This window comes from Salarias fasciatus, chromosome 18 (genome assembly GCF_902148845.1).
Source record: "Salarias fasciatus chromosome 18, fSalaFa1.1, whole genome shotgun sequence".
Lineage (NCBI taxonomy): Eukaryota > Metazoa > Chordata > Actinopteri > Blenniiformes > Blenniidae > Salarias > Salarias fasciatus.
In genome coordinates this window covers 26,114,468-26,140,005 of record NC_043762.1, presented here as the reverse complement: position 1 = coordinate 26,140,005, position 25,538 = coordinate 26,114,468, and the positions used below count along the sequence as shown (strand labels likewise).

At 44.7% G+C, this 25,538-nt stretch overlaps 1 protein-coding gene across 1 annotated transcript in view; it reads right to left on the bottom strand.

The window, feature by feature from the left end:
• The window catches only part of LOC115405205 (cadherin-6-like), a 109,166-nt gene that overhangs the window by 27,507 nt on the left and 56,121 nt on the right, over nucleotides 1-25,538 (bottom strand). Inside the window, exons 3-7 of the mRNA XM_030114709.1 lie at nucleotides 24,759-25,053; nucleotides 24,547-24,666; nucleotides 19,669-19,842; nucleotides 8,275-8,462; nucleotides 5,135-5,385 (exon numbers count right to left, since the gene is read on the bottom strand). Coding sequence (XP_029970569.1) covers nucleotides 5,135-5,385; nucleotides 8,275-8,462; nucleotides 19,669-19,842; nucleotides 24,547-24,666; nucleotides 24,759-25,053 — 1,028 coding nt within the window. The remainder of the gene's footprint in view (nucleotides 1-5,134; nucleotides 5,386-8,274; nucleotides 8,463-19,668; nucleotides 19,843-24,546; nucleotides 24,667-24,758; nucleotides 25,054-25,538) is intronic.

Genomic DNA, 25,538 nt, shown 5'->3' with positions numbered 1-25,538 from the left:
GCTGCTGCGGCCGGAGGGAGCCGGAGAGCTCGGTGTTTTAAAACTCTATTAGCTGCATGAATATTTCCACGCTGCCGTGTGAGCCCGTGAGTATGAATAACAAATCTCATCTGACTGTGAGATACAGAGAGAATGTAAATTAATTAACCTTGACTGTCAGTTCAGTGGATCTACAGTGGGAAAATCAAAGCTCTGCACGTTTAAAGGAATTAATACCTGAGTTGTTTTCATGTTGAAGGTACAATAAGGCCACTTTCTCCAAACGAAAGCTTTCTGTCCTCAATACTATTACAGACAATGGATTTCTTTTTGAAACAGTAGCATAAATGCACTACTTTTCTGGAATGAAAATGCAAAAACTGGTGCATTTTCTCTTGAAAATGTTGTCATATAAATGATGTCTGACTCTAAATTTGTTAGTTTAAGATCCTGTTTACATGACAACGTCTGCCAATCTACTCACACGGGTGCAGAAAAACTACTTACGGAGCCTGTGGAGCGCAGTATCAGTGTTTCTGCTGTCTGCTTCTCAAAAAGTTACATTTTTGCAGCTGTTTAAAAACAAAAAAAAGCGTTTTCAGAGGCTCTGAGCACCGTCGTCATGTAAACAGACAGTCTTTCCCATTTTGACTGCCAAACAAGCCCAAAACATGCAAAGCTCTGGTTGAGTCATTATCTTGAAGATGTTGAAATCATACAAGGTGGAACATTATTCCTACATGAGCACATCCCACATGTGAGACCTGGGTAATCTTTCACAATATGCCTAGTTCAATATAAAACCACAGTTTTCTTTATTCTTTCTAAGTACATACTTATATCTGCTCTATCGTCTTTTCTATTTTCTGTATTTCGTCATGGGCTTGCTAACCGCACCCCCAGCTCATTGGTGCTCGCTAAGCAGCAGATTTTAGAGCCTGGAGCAGGACCTTAGGTGGTGGGAAAACAGAGAACTGACGCTAAGTCAGACTCTGGCTCTGAACCAGCGCTGGAGCCATCTTGGTGGAGAAGGGACTGATGAGGGAGGGGTCGAGAACAGCTCACCCCTCCATCACCGGACAGACACTGAAACACACATGTCCACAATTCCTTTGGAAAACCAGAACAAAAGCAAACGAGAAAACCTATTCATGCCTAAAGAGAACATACGAACCCCAGAAGAGACAAGGATCATCTTGTGATTCATCACGACATGGTTTTCAGGGCCCGGCTTCACTCAAACGCCCATTTAGGCTCTTTTTAACCCAAACTGTGAAGTGAGTTCCAAAGCACAGAAAAAGAGGAGGTACAAACTTTGATATGGACAAAAAGACACAGACCGCCTTGATATTCAAGCCAGTGGAATCGTGTAACTGTGTAGATAGAAGACGCTGCGGCATTCTGTCTTCTCCTCCCATTCAATCGCACAGTAGCCTGTTAAAACATCACAGCTGCTTGAAGAAGAAAAAAACAAGTGAATCTTCCCTCTGTCTGCGGACTGCTCACAGAGCATTCTCTATTTTTGAACTAGTTGCTGAATGCAGCTATTCACAGCTTCAAAGCACTCCATAGATAATAGAAGTGAGATGCCTCTGCCTCTGTCTTTTTCGCCTGCCTGTCAAAACAGAGCCAGACGACGGCGCGAGCGCCTCCCGCATCTGGAGCGCGGCTCGCCCCGCCATCCGCGCTGCATCCACCTGCCATCCGGCCCTAATTACGCACCTCTCAATCTTCATTACTGCTTTGGATGAAGATATATATGAATCTCAAAGGCGAAACGCTGCCTCGCTACTTTCCCGGCTTGATCATAATTAGAAAGCAGTCAGCGGTAAAATTACAGTTCACTGACACAATGTGGCTCCGCCATGCATCCTCATGCGCAAGTGCACAAACACAAGGATAATTGGAACGGCGTGCGAGCGAGCGCGTGCGAGCGCGTGCGGCCGCGTGCGCACGGCCCCTCGTGACACATCACTTTTAAGAGCGCTGCACGGCTCCCTGCTCGTTTTAATTGGAATACGGTTCAGGTTTCCCACTTCAGGCGTCGGCTCACGATGGCCCAGTACCAGCCTCCAGCCGGGCTCCGTCCTGCGTGCACGCCGTCGCGCGAGACCAGTTCCAGTCCGAGGCTCCGGGGGCCTGAGCGACGTCTCGCAGTCTGTTGTTTGTTACGAGGCAGGAGGCGAGCGACAGCTCCTTTCTGTGGTTGCTGCACCAGCTGCTCTCAGACCAGTCTGAACTGAGACTTCACGTTCATTAATCTGCCGCCTGCAGCGCTCACGGATCAACTGGACAATCGTCCGGTGTCCGGGCGCTGCCGCAGACCCCTACAAGACAAGGGACAGAGAAGCGGACCTGACTGATATACAGGATTCTCTGATGTGATTTAAACCGCATGGCTGCAGCGCGCGATCTCACACTCATAATCTGTCTTGGGAGACCCCCTCAAAACGACCGCAGACCACAACCTGCTCTCGAAGAGTATTGTTCCGTCTTAGGCAACCTCTTTCAAGCCTTAATAATTTTTATACTAACTTTTTATTTAAGAATCTAATAGACATGGACAGAGTTATCATCAGCACTGAAACAGACCGGATTATTGACGGCCCTGTTTACAGGACGGCACTTTCAAGTGAGAATGCAAAACGTTCATTGTGTTTTGGATGTTTGTTTACAAGACAGCTGCGCTCGGAGCCACTGAAAATGCAACTTTTTGAAAGTTGTCATTTAAACGGGGAAAAAGATGAAGAAGAAATCACCCGACTGGACCCAAACTCCTGTTTTGTAAATGGCTTCTCTTGAAGCAGAGACAGGAAGTCTTGGCTTTTAGCCACTATTGACTCGGTCATTCTTAAATCCATCAACTTCTGCAGCGTCGCTATCGATAACTGTTCCCATCAGCTGCTTTGATCCTTTCACTCTGAGTCGCTCTCACAGAGGTCAAAATCAGGCGGTCTGAAGCATGTAAAGCAGGAGGAACTGCAGAGATCTGCCGTCACAGAAATGTCGACTAAAGTGTGCGGCAATGAAGCAGCAACACTTTTGAGATTTGCCACTTCTGGTTTATACTGTTTTCAAATTTCCTGTTTCAGGCTGCATCCTATTACTTTTCTCTTTTTTGTTTTTTTTGGCAGGAATTCAAATAACCCTTTGAGATGAGGAAAGTTTATCTTAGCAGTTGTGCACCACCTGATCAATACCCGCTGCAACTCTGCAAATTACTGAGGGCCTTAGGCCTTTTTACTTTGTAAAATTCCCAAGATGCATTGACACCGCTTGAGTAATGGACAATTACTAACAAGAAAGCAGCACAGCTCAAACTATCTTAATGCCACGCATCAATAATGAACAGTACCGCAGTGAGGCGGCGGGGTTTATATATAGCCCATAGGTGCGGTTTGTGTTGTGTATGCACTCAGCACTTTTCCCTGCTTGGTTTGTAATCTCAACACTGATCGCTCCAACATCCATCCTTGAACCCGCTTGAAATTTCTCCTGTTTTCACCACTCTGAGGAGAACTGCTATCAAACCTTTGGAGCTTTGAGGGGCCATTTGAAGTCGCACTCCTGCGTGGATTCTTTTTTTTTTTTTTTTTGCTGAGATTTCCAGAATAGCCGAGCAGGAAAGTGCCGACGTGCATACCTACGCAGCAGAAAAAAGGCTTCCTTCGCTAGGCATGATTTAATGTGTGACTACAGCGATGGATTCACTGTTAGGACAAAACAAAGGTGTACAACTTGTAGATGTGACTCTCATTAGACGGAAATGAACTGACGGATTCAGACCACCGGCTCTGAGGGTTCAGGAGGTGAGCTGGACGTTCAGGACCGTTTTGAGCCAGTATCAGTGTTGCTGCCATTTCTCTTGACCGTTCAAATTCTAAATACTGCGGAGAAGAGGGTGCAGGATCTCCAACATAAGCCTGATGACTCAAGCAGACCTGGTGATGTTCATTAAAGTGTGATTAATGCCTTATGTAATTATGTCATGAACCACAACAACAGAACATCAGAACAGACCACAGCTCGGCTGGACTGGACCACAGGGGACCAACAGCCTCCACATCCACCCAAACCCCAGCTTCCTCTGGTGATGTCTCCAGTAATCTCCAGATCCTCTTTCAAACTCACTTCAACATTTTAATCCGAGGAACGAAAAATGGTCAAAGTTAAAAGTAGACAATTGCTCCGTCCGTGCTGTGGATCTATAATAGTCAGGGGTCAGTCTCTTGCAGGCCGGTTTTGGACCACAACCCTTGATGTTTTGAGACCCTTGTTCTTTAAGCTTGACTCTGTTGTGATCCTGTTATTGTCTATAAGCTCCAAACATTGTGTTTGTTGTCCAGTGTTCGTGTGTGTGCTTCTGTTGCCTCTTCCCTTCGGTAAAAGACTACAGCGTATCTGAATGTTTCTGTTTCTGATCAGCTTTTCTCTTCAACCTCCAAACAGATGCATGAACTTTTCCCTGGCGTCTGCTTGTTTAGTAGCTTTTTTCCTGAGCTATTATGCAGGTTAAGATTAAAAAGCTAGTGAATGGTGTTTTTGTTCTGTGTTCGGATTAAAGCTGACATTCATCAAATGGCGCCATTGTCAGAGCAGTGACATTAACAGCAAAGTACCTAATTTACCGAAAACGGTGCGGCTGTGACGGGAAATTCTTTTATGCCACCTTATTTGTCGGGACTTAACTAAAACCCAATGCTGGAAAAGAAGGTGGAGGCAAATCTATACACTGTAATCTAATCTTGGCTCTGTTTTGGTGAGGTTGTCAACGCTGCTCTGACATCCTGAGCCACCATTTTTATTTTTTCCAGATTGGAAAACACATGTAAAGACACGACGGGCCCCTTCCGTCTGCTCTGCTGTTGGTAAATTCAGGCTCTGACATGAGCAATCTCAGTTTTTTTTTTCCCTAACAGAAGAATTAATGGTGTTTCGTCGTCATTTAAATAATAAATGGTGTGTGTTTACAACGTCGCACCCATTAAATCCACCAAACGCCAAGAATAGCTGACTGCAGCTGTGTGGAAGCTCGCTTCACGTCAGCTTCTGAAGCAAAGCGGATGCCGTCTACAGAAGGGGGTGTCAAACATAAGGCCTGTGGACTAAAACTGGAAGCATATATCAGAGGTTTCTTTGAGGGATTGCGCCTTACTTGACCATGCTGCGGGCGCTGTCGGGGTCCATGGCGCTGACCGAGCCGACCGCCGCGCCTAACGCGGCGTCCTCCTTCACGTCCATCACGTAGCTGGCTTTGTCGAACAGCGGCGGCTCGTCCACGTCCTCCACGGCGATCCGGACCGTGGCCATGTCCTTGGAGTTGGAGGACATGAAGCGAGGGTCCATCTGCGTGTTCTGGACCTGGATTTCCACCGTGTACGACTGCTTCTTCTCGTAATCCAAAGACTGAAAATGCAAAGAGACAACAGCTGTGAAAGGGAATCTTCTGTGCATCATTTACACTTTCTGCTCTACAGAAACCTGTCAGAACTATTGACCAACTTTAATTACTCCAATGAACTGAATCCAGCCATTCTTCCATTCTATTCTGCTGATCAGTACCCAGTGGGCGGCAGACTCAGTATCGAGAGCAAACGGCGCCCAAGTCTGATATGATAACAATGAAAATGTAGCGGGCCAATTCGGAGATGTCGCTTATCCGACAGGTCGACTGCAGGAAATTCGGGAACGTTGAAATTAATTAGGGATCGGTCAATACCACCTTTTTAAAGGACGAGTACAAGCAGGAGTGCTAACCTTTAGCGACTTGCTGACGCCGAGAACCAAAACGAGAACTTATTCAAAGTCATTACGATTCCAAATGTTTTCAAAGGGTTTCATCTTTTGGATCTGACGGTCTTTAATAATTACTTGAATCATGTTTAGTTTCTTTAATACGAGAATGATAAAAGTAGAACAAGCTGCAAACTATGCTCTGCCAAAATATCAAGAGAAGGGGTAACAGCTAGTTTACGACACCAGCATCCTAATCAGCTGAGACGTTTGGACCAGCGGAGTTAGTCGATCATGAGTTCAGCTCCTCAGTGGATCAGGAGGATTTTCCCACGAGCCATGCTCCATGCTACATGCTAAAGAGTTTCAGAGTTCACCCACCGGACATGCTACATCCTAAACACAATTAAAGTACCACTGACTCTCTTATTATTAACGGTGAGCTGGAGTGTGTGGCGGCACATTGAGAGCTCAGGCTAAAAGTTAGCCCTCGTATTTGCACTCCTTTAGAAAATTGATATTTTTCCATCCCCTCGTCTAACAGCTTGCTTCCTTCATTTCTGGCTGATTACTGTGAATCGACAGACCAACAACTGCACTGTGCGACTCTTTCACAATGGAGAATAAGGACCTGCAGCAGGTGGTGAGGGTGGCAGACAATACAAAGACATGATAAACGGTGCACTATTCCCTCTCAGTGGCACTGGCACCATGAACTAGGACATCTACAAAAGAAGGGTGCCTGCATTATAAAGGATTCCCATCGGCAAAGTAATGAAAAACATTCATATGAAAATAACCTTTAGTTGTAATTGAAGGTAAGAGCTGTAAATATTGGCGGCCCATTTGACAATTTGGACGCCAGTCAGTAGCGATGGATGTTTTTGTGGAACAATGCCAAACGATGTGAAATGAAGCGGATGTGAAAGCAAGCCTGAAAGACACAATAAACTTCTCAGCAGGGCCCTGGGTTGACTATGTATGGTGTACATATTTATTGTAACAGAAGGCTTCAAGCCACGCAGAGCAGCCCATTTATTTGTAATACTGCAAGACAGCCAGTGATTTAATATTTAATTTGATAGATGAGAAGTTGAGCATCAAAGGCAGGATTTATGAAATGCAAGAAGGCATCTCTCTCGTCGTAGCACCGCTGTCTTGTCTGAACAACAAAAGAATGAGGAGAAACAGCACACGCTGTTACAGCGGAGGCTCTAACATTAATAAAACGTGATATAAAACAGTTGACAAATCCAATCTGATGACAAACGACAATAGCTTTTTCCAAGGTGCAAATAAGTTTGATGAAATCTGTTCCTCGGCATTATCGGAGACGGACCCGGCTGTTGCTAGTTGTTTCAAACAAGGACAAAGCTTCAGATTGAGTCGAGGAGCCTCACATGTGTTGCCTCTCCTTTAAGAAAACCGTGATATTGTCTTCGTCTCGCATCCCGCTGACAGAATATCATTACTTCTTTGTTGAAGCCTGCCGACTTTCTTAGGCGGTGTCAGCAAGAGGAACAAAGGGATTTCTAAATATCAATTGTGATTGTACATCAGTAAACACACTCGTTGAGGACGCTGCGAGACGTCTCAAACAATCCGGCAGCTTGAAAAGGCTTCAGCCGCGTACATTAGCGTCTGCTGCAAAAAGCCGGGACTAGGGGGGCTGTGAAGGTAAAGATGAATAAGTTTAATTTGGTTTCTTTCATCTGTCAAGCATGCCCGGGCTTTGCATATTTAACAGTACGTGTAAAACAGGCTACGTGGGCAGGGTCCTGATGAGTCCAAAGTGTGGGATCTGCTGAATCACTGCTTCAGAGGTAATTTGATTTCACCAACGCCGTGAGAAAAGTACGGAGACAATTAAAAGCTGGTCCTACTTCAACGTTGACGTGAGGGAAGCTATGGATTTCACAAGAAACACGGAAAATGCGAAAGGACTTGTGCCGGTGCGTTTTATTTGTGGAATTCAAATGGAAGCTGAAACTGAGCCGTTCAGGTTGTCCTACGTCTCGGCAGTTTGCGGTTGAATCTTTTATAATTTTTCTGCAGGCTAAATCATTTTGCCAAGTTTAATCTAACCATGAAATATTTTACCGAGTCATTTCAGAAGCAACCGACGATGCTAACACTTGCTAATGGAAAAAAAAAAGTGGATGAAGGTAAAACCCTCTTTTTTCCCCGCCTGAATACAGAACCTGGTTACACAACCTTTTAAGCCAAAATGCATAATTTTAGCTTTTTTTTTTGTTTCAGAAAACTTTACTGTTTCCTGTGCAACATTTTGAAAATGGTGTGCTTTTACATCGCCAAAAACGCTGTGTGAATGGGAGCATAGAATGTACGTAATTTGACACCAGTCTCACTTTGTCAGCTAAACATGTCAAAGAAAAACAACTATTTCAGTTTAGATTATTCAGAAATACCCTAAAACTACAAATACAATGCAGCAGGAGGTTTGTGTGTTGTGATGCAGCGAGACTGACCGTTCCTGGAGTCACTGCAGTGTCTGTTATCAGTCAGACAGTAAGAATTACACCAAGATATACCCGTCGTTACCTTGCTGACGGTGATGACTCCCTCCTGAGTGTCTTTGTCGGTGGAGATGTCAAACATGTCCATCCCGTCTCCACTGACGATGGTGAAGAACATCTCGGCGTTCCTGCCGATGTCTCTGTCGGTGGCCTGGATTCGGCCGACTGGGGTGCCCGACTTGGAGGACTCGGGAACTGCGAACTGGTAAATACCTAAGGAGAAGCAAAGCAGAAGGTCAAGGGGAGGGTACCGACTGCATACTGCTACTTATTGAGCTGGATTTTATTCTAATCAGATGCTGATAACCTTTGCAAATAACAAATTCGCTCTACGTATCCAATGCAGAAATGATCATTTCTACATGAGAGGAGGAGCTCTGCACATCCAAAAACAGTAAAGGTGCTCTGACACAATCAACAGGATAAGAATAAATAACATATAACCTCATAAACACAGCTGATCGCGCTGGAGTACAACTTGTTGCAACAACAATTTCAGCCACAAGGTGGAGTCAGATCTGTTATTGGTTCAACAGCAATGTTAATGTTTTAAAAAGGTTTCGTCGTGACATATTTTAGCGCTGTATCAAACACCTGTTTGCCAAAATGTGTGTGTGTGGTCCAGTTGCAAAAGCTGGATAGGTCAGTTTGCTCATCCTTCTTTAAATTTGTGGTTTTTGTGGTTTTTAGATCTGCTGCCCTGCTGAAATCTAAGCTGAAATCAGTTTTTTCACAGCGGAACTGGTGAATAAAATTAGATACACAGGAGCTATTTGGGGTTAGATGCTTCTCAGCAGCAGTCATGTAAGATGCTTATTGATATGTAATGAGTAATTCTGGCTTCACAGCATCGTTTTGTCGAGTCTACATGTCCTATTTGTACAATGCTTTCGCTTCCTCCCACAGTCATCAGCATGAGTGTGTGTGTGCTTGTTTGCCGCCCCGTGACGAACGCCTGGCCCTGAAGTTGGATAAAGCCGGACAGAATATGGACGGATGAAATCCGGGGATTGGCAGAGTCATATTTTGTGGCTGTTAGGTGTAATCTAGAAATGGCAATTCGATCTAAGTGTCAGTGATCAGGGAAGCAGCTCTATCTACACCACATCTAAATGGGAAAGTCAGCGAGCCATATCAGATGACTTGACTACAATCAGAGCTCGGCAGAGTCCGGCGGTTTAATCACCTGCTGCTGCGGCGTGCGAGTGTTAGAGAGCCACTGCTGCCTGACACCGGCTTCACACAAAACAGGCACAAAGACAGAAGTTTAGCTTTTTGTTGGAAGAAGAAATCATAACTCAGTGTAAATGCTGAACCGAGAGACAACATCATCTCTTGTCTCAGAACTTTATTAAGAAGGTTAGACAGGTAGACAGAAAGAACAAAAGAAGCGTTCTCGCCTCCAAAAAAAGAGGCGTAAATGCTGATGGAAGCTCGACGCCGGAACAATGTCTCTCTGTCAGACTGCTGACGATCATTAACAACAAGAAAAAAAGAGAAAAAAAAAGCATTTCTATGTATTTTTCTGAAAGTATGATGTATCTTTTTGTTCTAGGGAATAAGTGCCAACTCTGTGTTTGTCCGCCGCAGACTTTTCCTTCTTGTTGGGAAACAAGCACACTCAGTATGGGGAAAAAAATGAAAAAAATATAAAACATGAAGCAGCTTGTTTCAGGTGCCGAATGGAGTCCGAGCTCAAATACGACGAAATGAATGCAAATGAGACGTCGGTCTGCTATATGGACCCGAGGCGGCGTTGTACCGGCACACGGCACGCACGCGCTCCGTCTCCAGAGATGGAGCGGTGGATATGAACCACTTGAGTGAGTAATTATACGCTGCTGAGACCCAGCAGGCGTCATCAAGCCCTGGCAGCTCCACAGTACTCAGCCCGCCACAGTTTGGGTGTATTTATATGTTTATGTGTGTGTGTGTGTGTGTGTGTGTGTGTGTGTGTGAAGGAGCGAGATGAAGGATGTGCTTGTGTGTATATACACACACACATTATCGGGAAACGCAGCGCCATCATAACAGCTGCAAACATGCGTTGTTTTATTGAAGCGACGAGCCTTCAGGACATGTTCGACATCAGGTGACGAGGGAAACACTTCCTGAGGAAGTCAATCATCTCAGTCCCTTTGAAACTGTGACTATTAATTCGATATTACAGCGACACTGGACTAAATGACATAATCTGTTTGTATTTTGTGCAGATTTCACTCGTTGAGATCAGAATCTCAGCCTGCCAAAGGCAACTTTAAGCTATCTTAGCACATGTTAGTAATTCTAAAATTTGAGTCCAAACAACTCGACTTCATGTTACCCCGGAACCAGCACAGCAGCATGGCCTTGATGAGCGTAGACATATGATACATAGACCCCGTGCTGACGGTGGAGAGATGTGCCTGCCGAGTCTATGTGCTGCCAACGTGCCGCCATCTTGTGGACGTTGTCGGTAAAGCAGCAGTGCATGAAAGTGTAAAATACACTACGATGCTTCATTATTGGTTTCATTGGTCTACTGTACGTAGGTCGGTGGTCAGTCAGTCGTTAGAAGGGAGCTAGAGCTTGAACTGAATAGTTTGAGAAAGCTACTTCATCATAGCTAGCCGTATCTTCATCAGCAGAGTTAGCCCGATGTCAGATCAGTAAGATCTGGATAAAACTACAATTTAAAATGTGTTTTCTTACATTTTTCAAGAGTTACTATGTTCACAGTAATTGTGTTGGATTCAATCTTTTCATTTTAATCTGTGTTTTAATCACCTGTTTTACTTTTGTTCTGACCTTTGACCTTCGGTTCAGCTCATTCAAGTTGATTCTTTTAGTGGTTTTGAGAGTCAGTTTTACTGTTTTACGCAAATTGTTTATTTTTCCTTTTCTGTATCATCAAGCATCTAAAAGTTAGCACTCGTACTCGTACTGGCTCTTTAAAAAAGTGGCACCGCTGCAGCTCTGGTGGACTCGGTTCCTCCATGGCTCTAAGATGCGATGTTATCGGGTGGCAACAACTAAACTTGTTGTGTGACACAGAAATTCCAGAAAATGTGTGAATTATCAACAATTTCCTCGGAGAAAAACACCATGAATTGCTGCTTTGCGCATGAATGTTCAAAGAATGTCACACAAACTCCAGAGGAAATTGCTTTGGACGGCCGGTGCTTTCTTTCCCCCGTCACACCCTGGATGCAGGTCAAATTATTTCAATCTCTGTCTGATTGTAGACACAAACACTGTAGCACCAGCAGCACTTGCCGTTCCTGATTGAGAATGATGCGGGCGCACACACACACACACACACACACACACACACACACACACACACACACACACACACACACACACACACACACACACACACACACACACACACACACACACACACACACACACACACACGCAGCGCTGCTGCCTCTGCCTCCGGGACGGTTTTGGTCAATCACCACCATTGCTTTTGTATCCACCAAGAGCAAGTTTCTCTTTTCATTCCAGTATTGTTGTAAGCATATTTATGCACCTATCTCTCAGGATAATGGAGAAACAAACAGGTGGGAGCCCGGTGGAGCCCTGAAGAGCCTGGAGCTAACGGCGAGAGGAAGCAGATTTCATCTCCGCTCGCTTTTCTTTCTGGCTGGTTGGAGATTGTGTTGCCTGTTGGCTCCAACGGCACTGATTGGAGTCCTGGTGTGAAATGAAATGAATTGACATGCATGTCCCAAGGTGCGTGTGTGTGTGTTTGTGTGTCTGTGCGCCTGTGTGTGTGTGTGGGACGCTGTAGGAGTCTGCTACTGAACTTGCGTGAGGACACAGCTCCAGGTTAGCACGCAGCAAAACGCTCTATGCTGTAATAATAGTCTAAAATAAACGGACGTCAAACATTTGTCGTTTGAAGCATTTTGATTTCTTCCCGCTACGCTTAGGTTGGGCAAATAAAAAAAGAGCTTCGTGTCTGTGATTTCAACTGGCAGTTTTCAACACGAGTTACAATTATTACTTGTGATGCAGTGTGGACGGGAGTATATGAAGCAGGGATGTGAAATATAAGGCCCGTGGGCCAAAACCGGACTACAAGAGATTCCAATCAGTAGCGAATTATTAAAACATTCTACAAAAAATTGAAAAACAAGTTTCTTAAGAGCAGCAGACACAGCATTGAGCTGAGATATCACTCAATGTGTCATGAAAGCTAGAAAAACAGCATTAGCCTCAACGTGCTGCCAGGGTGACTTTAGAAAAACACCCATGATGCAACAGAGAGAGGAGGAGTTTTTTTTTGTGGACATTTTATTGTATTTTGTACCAGAAGCTTTCATTAAAAAAAATGGCTTTATGTTGAGATTTTAATCATTTTTATTCATGGTTTTATAAAAATATGGACATTTTCATCTGGAAGACGCTACCCCACAACAAAGAAAATTTAAATTTGAAGGTTATTATGACTCCAGTTTACCAGTCCAAGCAGATCAAGATGAAATTGGGCTGTATGTGAACTAAAATGTGTCTGACGCATTTCTGGGGTTTCAGTTATGCAATGCATTTCTATTCACATTTGACCTCTGACCTGTGTAAAAACTAAAAGAGAGACGCGTGATGAAGCACTTGAACCCACAGCGAAACAAACCAACTGGGCCTCCAAACAGTCATTTCTACGGATGCAGAACTACCTCATCTTTCCATCTAAATTCAGATCAACCTGAAACTGTTTGCAATGTCCATTAAAGATGTGACACAAAGAACCCGGTGGAGGATCCGATCGATCCACCGGTGTGACACCGCACGCTTGATGTATGGTCGGCCCGCCGGTAGAACGGCGAGCGTGGGCCTGTGTGAGTGCCGGCTAAGCGCGGTGGCGTAAACAGCATGATAATGCCAAGTGCGATCTGCCCAGCGCACCCCGGGGAGGCCTCGTTCGCACCGCGCTCTGTCAACAAGCGGGTGACGGCGTGCGACGTCTGGGTGGAGAGAAGGAGGGGGAAGGTGGCAGCCTGACACTCTGACTGTGATTGAACGAGGCAGAGAGGGAAAACAATTAGAAGATGGAGAGATGGAGCCGGGGAACCGAGGGGAGGAAGTGGCGCCTCGGCGTCAACCGGAGAGGACTAGACTGGAGTGAGGGATGCGACGGGGGCCGGCGGAGCAGCTGTTTACTCGCTCCTTCATCACGGCTGCTGACGGACGGACGGAGACACGCACTCACACACACACACACACACACACAGGTATGGAGTCTTTAGGACTTAAATGTTCAGCTGTTTCAGCTGCTAAACAGAGATTTTCACCAGATTAAACCTGCAGACCTCAGCTTGGACGGATACCACAGAATGTGAGAAAATCTCAGCTAAAACAACACAACAAACCACCCTAAAGCAATCCACTCTCCTGACGGAGCACAATCAAAACCAACACCGTTCACACGGCAACGTTTTCAAGCGAAAACGCAAAACATCCGTAGCGTTTTGGGCGTTTGTTTACATGACAACAGTGATTAGAGCCACTGAAAAGGCTTCCAAGCCTAAGTTTGTCTTTCTGTGTCAATGCATGAAACAATGTTAGTGGATGAAAAGCAATGCGACTTCGTCTGTCTATGTGACCGTTCGTCTACTCGCCATCGTTAACGTTCACCATGCTCTTGTAGTTTTATTAATAAAGTAAACAACAGCACAAACTACCATAGCGCCCATGTAGGCATGCAGTCCTCTCTTAAGTTTAATAAATAGCAGGGTGGATGTCAGTGACGGGGAAAAAACACTACTATGAAGTGATATTTGTTGAATGTTAACTGTTAGAGAGCGCTGCTGGGATGGATACACACACAGCCATGAGCACACACTCCCTACATTTCCAATCTAAAGCAGAGCAAAGCCATAGCAATGCATGCATTTATTTACTTTATGATTAATAATTCCTCAGACTACCAAAGGAATGCATGTGGCCTGTGGCGTAAAAGGATCGATCGCAAAAACCACATGAAGCGCATTGGTCGAGCTTATTTTCCGGTTGTAATGAACAATTTAGCACAAAGATCGGGAAGTGACGGTGTGAGTCTGGCTTTACACACGGAATAAGCTTCTGATCAGGGCTTCATGATATCAGTACTGTGATTGGTTTTTTTCTCTAGATTTCTTTCTCTTGCCTCCAGTTTACACTAACTGTAACTTGCTCATGTTATTTGTTGTTGAAACTTTTCCTTCTTTCTTGTTCGTTTTCAAATGTGACCTGAACGACTGGAATCGACCCAGCGGGCGGGACTCCAGTGTTGTTTGATTCCATGATTATGGAGGAAAGGGGTTTTATCGTCCTCCCCTGCAGTGGAAAAGTCAGCAAATGGATGAATACGTATATCAGATAGGGGTAAAACACAGAAAAAAGACAAAAAAAGAAGCGAAATCCTCAAAGTGGCAGACAAGAAAACCTCGGCATGGCGTCCACGTGGTGTGAAATTGGAAATAACGCCACACACTCGTCCCTTTTAAGCTACATTTTAAGGAGAAGTGTCTGAACTTGATTTTATCTTGAGAAAGTACAGGGAGATAACTGGAAGCTGGAATGAACCATTCGGTTAAATTGTTCTCTCGGCTCCTTGTTTTTTTCTCTTTCTTCCTCCCTCCCTAAAGGCAGTCATGAACTTTAAACCTTTATTAGGAACAAATACACACAGACACAATTAAAGTGATATCTCATGGTGCACGCGGCCGGGGTTTGGGGCGCCGGCCGCTGACATTTCCTCCTCCGCCGAGCCACGATGAAGATGAGCAGAATCAAGTGCGGCACTGATACCGGGCGATGATTGCCCCACAGCGAGGCCACGGGGCAAAGCTGCAATCTGAGGCTCCCATTCCTCCTGACAGTCTTCGCATTGTGTATTTATTCTGTTTTGGGAGAGGGAGGCAAGCCGCCTTCACCTTGGCTTTACAGATAATCCAGATCCGGCCCGTGCTCCTCGCGGTTCTGACTCCGTGACCCGGGTCGGCGAGGAGCGGATCGGATTAATGTGATTAATGCATAAGAAAAATACATGGTGTAGTTTTAAAATATGCATCACGCGAGCAGAACGCCGACTCCGAGTGATGAAAGTATTAAAACCGGGGAGACCGGGGCTCGTTAAAAATGCAGAGGCGACTTTAAGGCCCTCGTCACTTCGCGTTACACTGTCTAATTTCCACGCAGCGAACCTTTGAAGCCTCGGGGGGCCCGGGGCCCCTCGGGGAGCCGCCTGCGTGGCTCTGCTACCGTCTTGGCTCACAGCGCTGAGAAATGACATGAAAAAAAAAAAAAAAAAACTGCAGCAACATCTTTTTGACTTCCAGAGGCACTGATGCTGCTGCTCTGGATCCTCTGAAGAACAGCTTGTTTTTTTTCAAACAAATTCCATTTTGAAAGCATAATATAGAGAATTTTTAGTTGAAGCTTCCTGAATAAAAGGTTATGCCAGATCAGGAATTACTCTTGATTGCCATGCCAGCTTTGGGTGCATCTAAAAGTGAATGTGTAACACTGTATACTGGTCTTTGTGTTTACTTTTGGAAATATGGAGGCTCATGAAAGGAGTCAGAAGGGCTAAAAAGAACAACGGTTGTTTAAAAATATAAAATAGTGATCATGTTAGATGCATTTATTCTGATGTGGCTTCTGATGTACCCGTAGTTTCATTTCTCACCACAAGAGGGTGTCGAGAGTCCCATCAGAATGAACAGGAACATAAAAACAGCCAAAACTCTGACAGATGCAAACTCTACACAACATTTTAATTACTTTGATAAGTGTTGCGCTTCAGAACTGTGACTGGATTCTGGAACGTCCACACTACACACATTAAAGATTAGTTTCAAATGCTGGATTCAACAGCTAATCTCACATGCAGGACCCATGAAATTACTGGTATTACTGCTTCATTGATGCATCGATTTGCGTGTTATAGCTGAACGTTGTGGCACTGCTGTCTGGGAAATCAGCGGTGGAATTCGAACGATGGATAATCCTTCCATAGAAACAGACACTTGCTGGCAGGAGAGGGGAAGGCCATCGTATTTTCATTTATGGACTCATTAAAAGAAGAAACTTTCTTTGTCACGGGAGGTTTTGGCTTCCGCAGCCAACTTCCCCTGTTAATAAAAGCTAAAGAGCAAGCTGCTCTTTTGTATTTTAGGTTTCCATCTAAACCATTTCTCCTGGAGAATACAATCGCGGCAGTTGGGGGTGGACGAATAATAAAACTTAAGATCAGAACCGAGATTATTTGTGAGACTCTAACAACATGAGCCATCATGCATGAGTTCAGAGTTAATGATGTGAGTCTCACTGTCATGGAGGGATTTCTCATTGGGATTATTCTGAGCAGCATTCTGCAGATCAAACAGTCGCATCGCTAAAAACCAATAAACAGAGGTTAGGCTGGAAGCGGGCTTTATAAATACATGCAGTGGAACGGTCTGGGGAGAGTCTTGGTACAAAGCCCACGTGCTTACAGTCAGACAGTTCCAGCGATTAAGGATTAATTAAGTCTAATTAATTAAGAAGGCTTTCGGGAAGAATTAATGTTTCCGCTGAAAGGGCATCCACAGCTGGTGAAATCATTTTCCAGAGGAGATTTATTCCAGTAGAGAGAGCCGGACGTGGGGAGGATCCACACTGAACCCAGCTCCCGCTGTGATGGACAGGGCCCGCTACACACTTAGCTGCAAACTTCTGTACTTCAGCAGATTTTTTTCTCTCTCTTTTTTTTTTTTTTTAGCCCCCGGTGTGTCAGGTGAGCGTGGTTATTTACCGATCGCAGGCCGTGACGGCGAGCAGGAAGGAAGTCTGCGATGAGCGGTTGACGCTGACTGCTGCATTCGCCGGCCCGTTGTGTGATTGGCATATTGACTCCCATCATTTAAATCAGCTTAACAAGGAGCTCCACAACACAAGGAGCGCCTGCCAGTTTGCTGAAACCTCTCTGTCTCTTCAATCTGCCCGACTCTGACGCTGACCACGGGGATCCGAACGATCGGAGAGTCTGCTGCCGGCCAAATCTGTCTCCTCTAATTCAAATGAGGATGCAACTCTCGGCTGACCCCTGGTACTGTACTCTGCAGCGAACCCAGCGAACATCCATTACTTCTAATCTCTCAAACGTGCATTATGAGGTATTTTATTACTGCTTTTATGCTTTAGGCTGTCAGTGGTGAGTCTTTATTAGCCATCAACAAGCCTTCCGGCCTCAGTCCAACTTCAAATAGTCTCCATTTTCTTAAAAGACTGAAGGTACCGATCGCATGAAAAGTTAAAGAGAGTACACAAAATTGTGCAAACTTTAGGAAAGTACGACTGTTTCTTGAGAAAAGATGAAACAGGTCCATAAAAACATAATTTGCTAATTAACAGAAGCTTTTTTCCTCAAACATAATAGAAACACTAAAACATCTGAGTCCATTTCATGAAGCTCAGTTCGAATCTGAAAGGAATATCTGGAAAAGTTGAGATCATTTTGTTAAGCAATAACAAACTTATGCAGATGAAGTTATTGTCTTTGAGATTAGTTCTTCCACATAACAATGCTCGTTCTCGTGCTTCTGGCTTCTCTCACCAGATAAAAAAAATATGGCAGCCAACTGGAAGACTTTTTCTAATTAGCTCATTGTACAACTGTTGTCAGTGGGATAAATGGACTGCATGGAAACAAATATATGCAATATAATGTGTCAAAACACAATAAATACCTTATTATTACAGAGGATATACATAGCAGTGCATCACACGTCTTCCCTGGAAAACGCTGCACAGTCCATTAAACACACGATTTTCCCACATTTTTCAAAAAAACAGAAAAAAACCGGCACTTATTTTGACATCACGTCTTCTGGCTGATTTGTTTCCACCGCCGTCAACAAGACGTGTAATTAAAGGAAATCAGACACCAGCGTCCAGCGTAGCGCTGTACTCGATGGAGTGGCTGTGGTTGCCATGGTTACCCCGTGTCAGCCGAACCGCGGCGGACACCAGTGGCGCTCTACGTGCTGGCAAGTGGCGGCTGGCTGCTCCCTCCCCATCAACCCCTGCTTCTTCCTCAGGAATGAGGCTACATCGAAGACTTTTATATGCAACAATTCAACTCATATTCCAGTAAAATATAACGTCATAAACATTTCTGAGTAAATGTTGACTCAAATGAACAGATTTGGCTTAAATCCTGGAGGAAAAGTGTGTATCAGACGGCCACAGAGGACGCAAAGCAGCAGCAAATACAGTTGATCTGCAATAAAATATCTGAAATCCAGTCATCAAAGCAGACAGACAGAAAGTCTCGACACAGCCTCAGACTTTAACAGACTTCCTGATTCTGCCCTCTATGCTCCACATTAGCATGAGAGCTAACTCCCGATACATTAGTCAGCAGTTGGGAAGCGAGACGTGGGGCTTGATATACGACTTCAGGCACTGCAGCATTGACACTATTTTCCAGTGACTTCACCCCGTCTTCACTCTGCAGCTGCGGGATACTCTACGACCACACACCACGCTTCTTCACTTCCTGTAGAAACGGTGTTTAGACTGGGACACATTTTTATTGTTTTGTTTTCCGCTCAGTTTGTGATGTCTAAGGAAAGGATTCAATGGTCTTGGACCAGTTCTGGAGTGACTCTATAGTTTGTGGCAGTCCTGGACTATTTTGGACGGATTCATAGCTCCAGGAACAAATATCTACGAATGAGCTCTAATGGCGCCGCCTATAGAGGAATCTTTAACGAGTCAAACCGATGTATTGATGAGGACGGAACAGCCTATTAAAGCCAAGAAATCCATATGATGAGGATTTCCTCCTGAGCTGGACGTCCCTGCAGAGACCTGCAGACACCGGCGACTCTGTTTATGTTTCTGGGAGGTAGAAATGACAGCAAAGCAGATGATTACATTTCAACGTGCGCGCTCTCCGCAGCTGTCAGCCTGAATGAAATCAGCGCAGAGAAATTCCCTCATGCACCATTATCTTGGCAACGACGGCTCGGCTTACATTTGTAAGTCGGTGACATATCCACTATGCGTAATTACAGCCAGCCGTTTCTCCTCGTTCCCCAATCAAGACTTCCATTATGGCGCCGCCTCCGTAACGCTGAGCGCTTTCAGAGGTGGCTGCCATTTGCAGCGCGATTCCTGAGGGTTAGTTTAATTTGTGGCTATATACTCGCTGACATTTCAGTCGTTTCTGAACTGGCGTGTCAATTAAATGTTGTTCGGCGTAAAATAACTAGTCTGTGCTAAATCTGAGCGAGATCGCCGCCGACGAGGAAACGGCTTGCATTTCACAAGGTGTGAGGATTAATGTGTCGGTGCCTCTGATCTCTGTGATGTGTGTGTGTGTGTGTGTGTGTGTGTGTGTGTGTGTGTGTGTGACTCGGCGTTGCATCATGCTCATGCCCGCCCCAGGCGCCCGTCTCCTTACTCTGGGTGAAGCGAGGCGGGTTGTCGTTGACGTCGGTGAGGGTGATGTTGACCACGGTGGTGCCGGTGAGCCCGCCCCTCTGCCCCGCCATGTCTTTGGCCTCGATCACCACCTGGTAGTGCTCCCGCTGCTCCCGGTCCATGTCGCCGGGGCCCAGGGCCGTCCGGATCAGGCCTGAGGGGAAGCAACGCGCTCGCTTTGATATGATGTCTTTCATCATCCGTCACGCTGTTTCCAGAATCAACACACAGCTTCCCATTAAAAGTTCTCATGCTAAGATCGGGACTCATTAAACAGGTGTGTGTGGCTCTTTGAGACACACTCCCACCATGCGCTTCGCTTCATAAGTCATAATCATGTTATTTTATAAACCTGGATTCCTGTTAATAATAATAAAATAAAAACACTGGGATCAACTTCTTTTTGCAATTGGAACATTCTGCTTCATTTTCATTGTTTTCATTGAATAATTTTTCCTGCTGCAAAATATAGTGAAATGTCCAAACACCACATCCTCCGTCAATGCCGTTTTGCATGTCTTTAGAAATGTGTCCTCGCAGTGAGGCACTCGTGCTCGAACCACTTCATTAAGAAACAGCGAGCTTGTGGATCTTTCAGGCCGGGTCTCTGGGTTTGTCTCAGGATCCATTTAAATGACATTTCTATTGAAAATACAGTTTTTGCAACATTTTGAAAAAAAAAAAAAAAAAAAAAAAAAAACTGAAGAAACGCTGAAAACGTGGATGTATAAAACAGAAAGCATGGAATGAACCCTCTTACCAAAACTCTGCTATTCATGTACACTGATCAAACACATTGGTTTGTTTTTTTATAGAAAAATACCAGTCAATGTCTTCTTTTCATGATTTTTCTTTTGTCTACTAAGTTGTATTTTTGAGACTTTAAGCTGTATGAACTGATTTTAAAAGACCAGATATGAGGCATTCAGGGACCATCAGTAAACATTGTTTTTGTTTATTTTTCTGCAGGTGGTCTAAAAGTTATTCCCTGAGAGAAATCTGTTAAATATTTACTTTACTACAACATGCAGTGACGTGAAACATTTGGAGAGCTTTACTAAGCTGTAGTTTAATCCAATAATTTGCTTGTGATGCATTTAGGTAGTGTCTGTAAAAAGTAGCACCCAACTGCATGTTCAGCTTTGAGGGAGAATCAGTAAATAACAGCATGTTCTAATAGCCGGGGTTATGAAGTACGAAGAGAATGAATGTAACGTCCAGTTTCTGACAACACGCTCAGTGTGACATGTTCAGGAGATAATGAGAAAACCGTGTGCAACAGTGTGCATGTGGTTATTGTTGTGGAAGATAATTCAAACAGATTGGATTGTGAAGTGTTGTGTGAACATCTGCAAATTATACAAGTGTGTTTTCAAGTAAATTATAATTTTGGAAATAGTTCAAGGATTTTTTTTTTGCAGATCACAGCAGCAAAAACAGCCTTGTGAAGCATTCAGGGAACACCAGTATAATTCCAAATATAAAACCCAAGAGTCGCTTCCAGCCTGCAAGATGAAAATTTCCAGCTGTTAGAAATGATGACATTAACTGCAATGTATTCATTCAACCACCAGGGGCGCACTTTAGTCTGTATTTGTGAATCAATTCAGGTGATCACGATTAATACTGAGAAAGAGAAATGTGTTGAACAGGATTCCAATGACCAAAATTCTTTTCATAGATAAACATCTGGGCTTAAAGAAGGGTTAACACCGACATGCATGTCCTGTACTGTCCAACAGGGGGCGCTGCAGTACTTCAGTTATCCTTCACGGCGTGTAAATCATAGTCTGCCTGCATGTGTTTATGTAACGACGTGTAGGATTTGACGAATGTGAGGTAATTCTGCAGACATGCATCCATTACTGTAAGTGCGAGTATAATTTGTAAATTGTGGCCTGGACTCATATCGCCTCTGCGCGAGGCATTTTGGGGACTTTGGTCATTCGCAGCGTCTCTGAAGTAGAACAATCTACCATTTGCACTGCACCTCGGTTGATTAGTAGGAGCTGCTCGGTGCGGCGCTCTCACAGTCCCGAACACCCACAATGATGATTGCACAGTTTTTCTGCTTTGATGTGAATGGGCCATTAAATCACACGCTGCTAGCAGCATAAGCATCGCATTTTCCACACCATAAACATGTTTCTCATCTCCTCAGAGGAGGGAAAAAAAAGGAAAATGTGTTTATATCCAGATTGTTGAATTAGTTTTTTCTTTTTTTTTAAAGTGCCATTAGTTCTTCAGCTTCACTTTTTGGCTGTACGCTTCAATATTTGTGTTTGTGCTCACATTCCGCTTTCTGCGTCGGAGACCCCCGGCCCGCCGCCGCGCCGTAATCCCGAGGCGGCTTTAATCGCGCCGCGGCCCCGACTCGGGTTCTCGTCAGAAACAAGCAGATGAGTGCCGAGGAGAGGGGCAGATTACCGCGCCGATTTACTCAATGGATGGATGCTTGATTTTTTTCTGATCTGCAGAGGAGGCTGCTGAGATCAGGGCAGAGCGGCGGTTTATTTCCCCCTGCCAGGTACGGCGGGGGAAGACATTAGCTTTTCCTTTTGTTGATGCAGCTTTAAAGGGCGATGGAGCATGGAGTGTGCATTTACTGTTTCTTCACTCAGTTTCAGTTCATAAAAGGACAGACGTGCCGCAGGAGGCGCCTCATTTCATATACAGGTTCTGGGCGAGTGTGAGAGACACTGTGACCCCAATGGCATTTTCAGGGGACTCAGCATTATGATGAACAGGATGCATAAACCGACACACACGAAAACAAATGCCTTCTGTTAAAGGGATACATCAACATTTTGGCAAATTGGCCCATTTAGCGCAATTCCTTAGTCATTTCGAACAGCATACTTACTGTTTTTGTGAGGGCGAGTTGTTGTTTATTCAGAGGTGAGTCGGGGAAGGTTTTCGGGACGGACACAATGGAAGTGAACGGTATTTTTGTTCCCCCTCGTCAAACTCATCAAATACACAATCCAACAACCCCAAAACACTTTGGTGGACACGTTATAATCCACACATTCACTACGCTGTGAAATATTAATGCAAAATTACGAGATTGAGTTGTTTATGCGAAGATTGCTAAGACGGAACTACTTACTAAACATGGCGTCTGGGCGTAGTGATTTCAAAAGAAAAAGTAGTTCCCAGTATTTGCTTCAGTGTCGTAACGCTACAATATTATTTGTTGGTGTTCCACAGCGCAGTGAATGTGCGGATTATAACGTGTCCACCAAAGTGTTTTGGGGTTGTTGGATTGTGTATTTGATGAGTTTGACGAGGGGGAACAAAAATACCATCCACTTCCGTTGTGTCTGTCCCGAAAACCTTCCCCGACTCGCCTCTGAATAAACAATAGCTCGCCCTCACAAAAAAAGTAAGTATGCTGTTCGAAATGACTAAGGAATTGCGCTAAATGGGCCAATTTGCCAAAATGTTGAAGTATCCCTTTAAGGTAGGTGTGTCTCATTGAGGCGTGTAGTTTCATTACAAAAACGTAACAACAGCGCCCACTAGTGGCCTGGTTTTCAAACCGTTTGAAATGAAATTGCAAGAACAGGGTGTTAGACAATCTGTTGTTGCTCACAATGCACAAACTTCTTCTGCATTTCTCCCCCTTTCATTCAAATGGTCACAGGTAGGACTGAATTTGTTAAGTTTACTTCAAGATAGAGTAACTACAATGAAACTGTGACCGCATCCAGAAACATGAACACGTTTCAACCATTTGCTTTCAGTGAGTCGGAATTAGTTCTGTTTTTTGGTTTTGCAAATGATCCATTATGTAGTGGGACAATAAAACTCAACAGCATGCAGCCAATTAAAAAAAATCCATTTGGAAATCTCCCACTTGCAGAGCGATGTGTGGCCGTGGCCACTGCAATTCTTCATCATGTGAAATGACTTATGAGGCTGACTTATAAGACCCTGCAGTATTTTAATGAATGCACGACAGGGCATTAAAGCAGTGGTGTCAGACATAAGGCCCATGGACCGAGGGAGACCTGCAAGAAGCTCCAATGCCGGTCTCCATCAAACTAGCCTCAAAGTCACACTGTCAGGGTGAGTTTGTAAAAACACACAAAATGCAACAGGTATAGAGAGGTTTTCTGGACATTTCACTGTATTTTGCACCAGAGGGATTAATTAAAACTGACTGAATGTTAAGATTGTTGTCATTTTCCAAAGAAACTGTTTGTTTTGGTGAAAATACAGACATTTTCTTCATGCGTACTCTGCACCACAACAAAGAAAACTTTAAAGTTTCAATCCCAAAGTTATTATAACACTATTTTATCCATGTGGCCCACTCAGAATGAAACTGGAGACGTCGAAGGCCTCATGAAATAAAATGAGTCTGAAAGGCATTTATTAAAGGTAAAGAATGTATTTTAAGAAAATATGTGATAAAAGAGAACAACACTGGAGAGGTTTCTGTGAGGCGCTGCAGTCATGGTTAATGACATTAAACTAACCAGCTAGCCACGATGAGATCAGAATTTGACTCACTGCTGCCACCTAATGCACAAAAGGGATATTACAGAGCTCAAAATAAAACTTTCAACTAATTCTTTATTTTAAAAACAGTTAAAAAAGGCCCTTTTCCCCTAATCATCATTCCTCCATAAGTTTTAATGACAGGAAACTTTGAGATCCATTATATAAGTTTTATTTCAGGGACTCGACTTCATGGTGGCATTACATTCACCCTGAATCCTTTGTGCTGTTTCAGTGTCTGAAAAATGAAAGCTTCTGCAGCGTATGGCGGTTTGAATGGATGCTCTATGAAAAGATGAGCATGAAAAACGTCTCCCAGCTTCCATATGGATCCGCTTTTCTTCAAGCCCACCTGTGTTTGGGTCCACGGAGAAGTACGGGTGTCCTTGGCTGATGCTGTAGACCAGTTTGGCGCTGTTCCCGTACATGCTGTCGTCAGCGTCTGTCGCCGTCACCTGGATGACTGATGTCCCTTAAAGAGTCACATCAACATGATGATTACTGAGAGAGAAGACAAAGTCAAAGAGAATTAAGTGGGAGAGAGCTCTCCGCGGCGAGGCTTACCGATGTCGGACCTCTCTGGCACGCTGCCAGTGTAAACCTCCTTGCTGAACTGCGGCTCGTTGTCGTTGATGTCGTGGAGCTTGATGGTGAACTCCGTCTCCGGCTCCAGCTTCTGGCCGGTGCGCTTGTTGACCACCGTGGCCCTGAGGACGTAAAAGGCCTTCTCCTCGCGGTCCAGGCGGCGGGTGGCGTGCAGGTCCCCGTTGTTCTCGTCGATGACGAAGACGGTGCCGGCGCCCTCGCCGGACAGGACGTACTTCACCACGCCGTTGCCGTGGTCCTGGTCCGACTGGAGCTGAGGATGGACATGCAGACATAGAATCACCACCAAAACAAGAGCGTCTCAAGCTAATATGAGGTGAAGTTAGTGGGAGCCAGCATCAACCAAACCCAGAGAGTTAAACTGCAATTATTTTAACTACATTCAAATATTTACAGTGCCTGCAGCAGAGAGGTCGATCGACATGCAGCCGCTGATTCTCTCTCATTTATTTTTATCGCGTCTTCTCTCCATCTATCTATAAAGAAGCTTCTCTTGGTTGGAGGGAGGAGGAGATGGACAGGCCATGGGGTGATTGTGACAGGTTTATATAAGACAGAAGAAGAAGAAGAGCAAAGGCAGAGACACCAAAGGAAAAGACCCACAGTCAGAGCTCCAGAATGAAAACAAAAACAGGAATCTTGTGAAGGCAGAAAACGCGGCCGAGAACGAAGAGAGAGCAGCAGAAAGCCAGAGTTTGCCTTGCGCCTGGAGGAGTAAACATCTATCGGATCTACTGT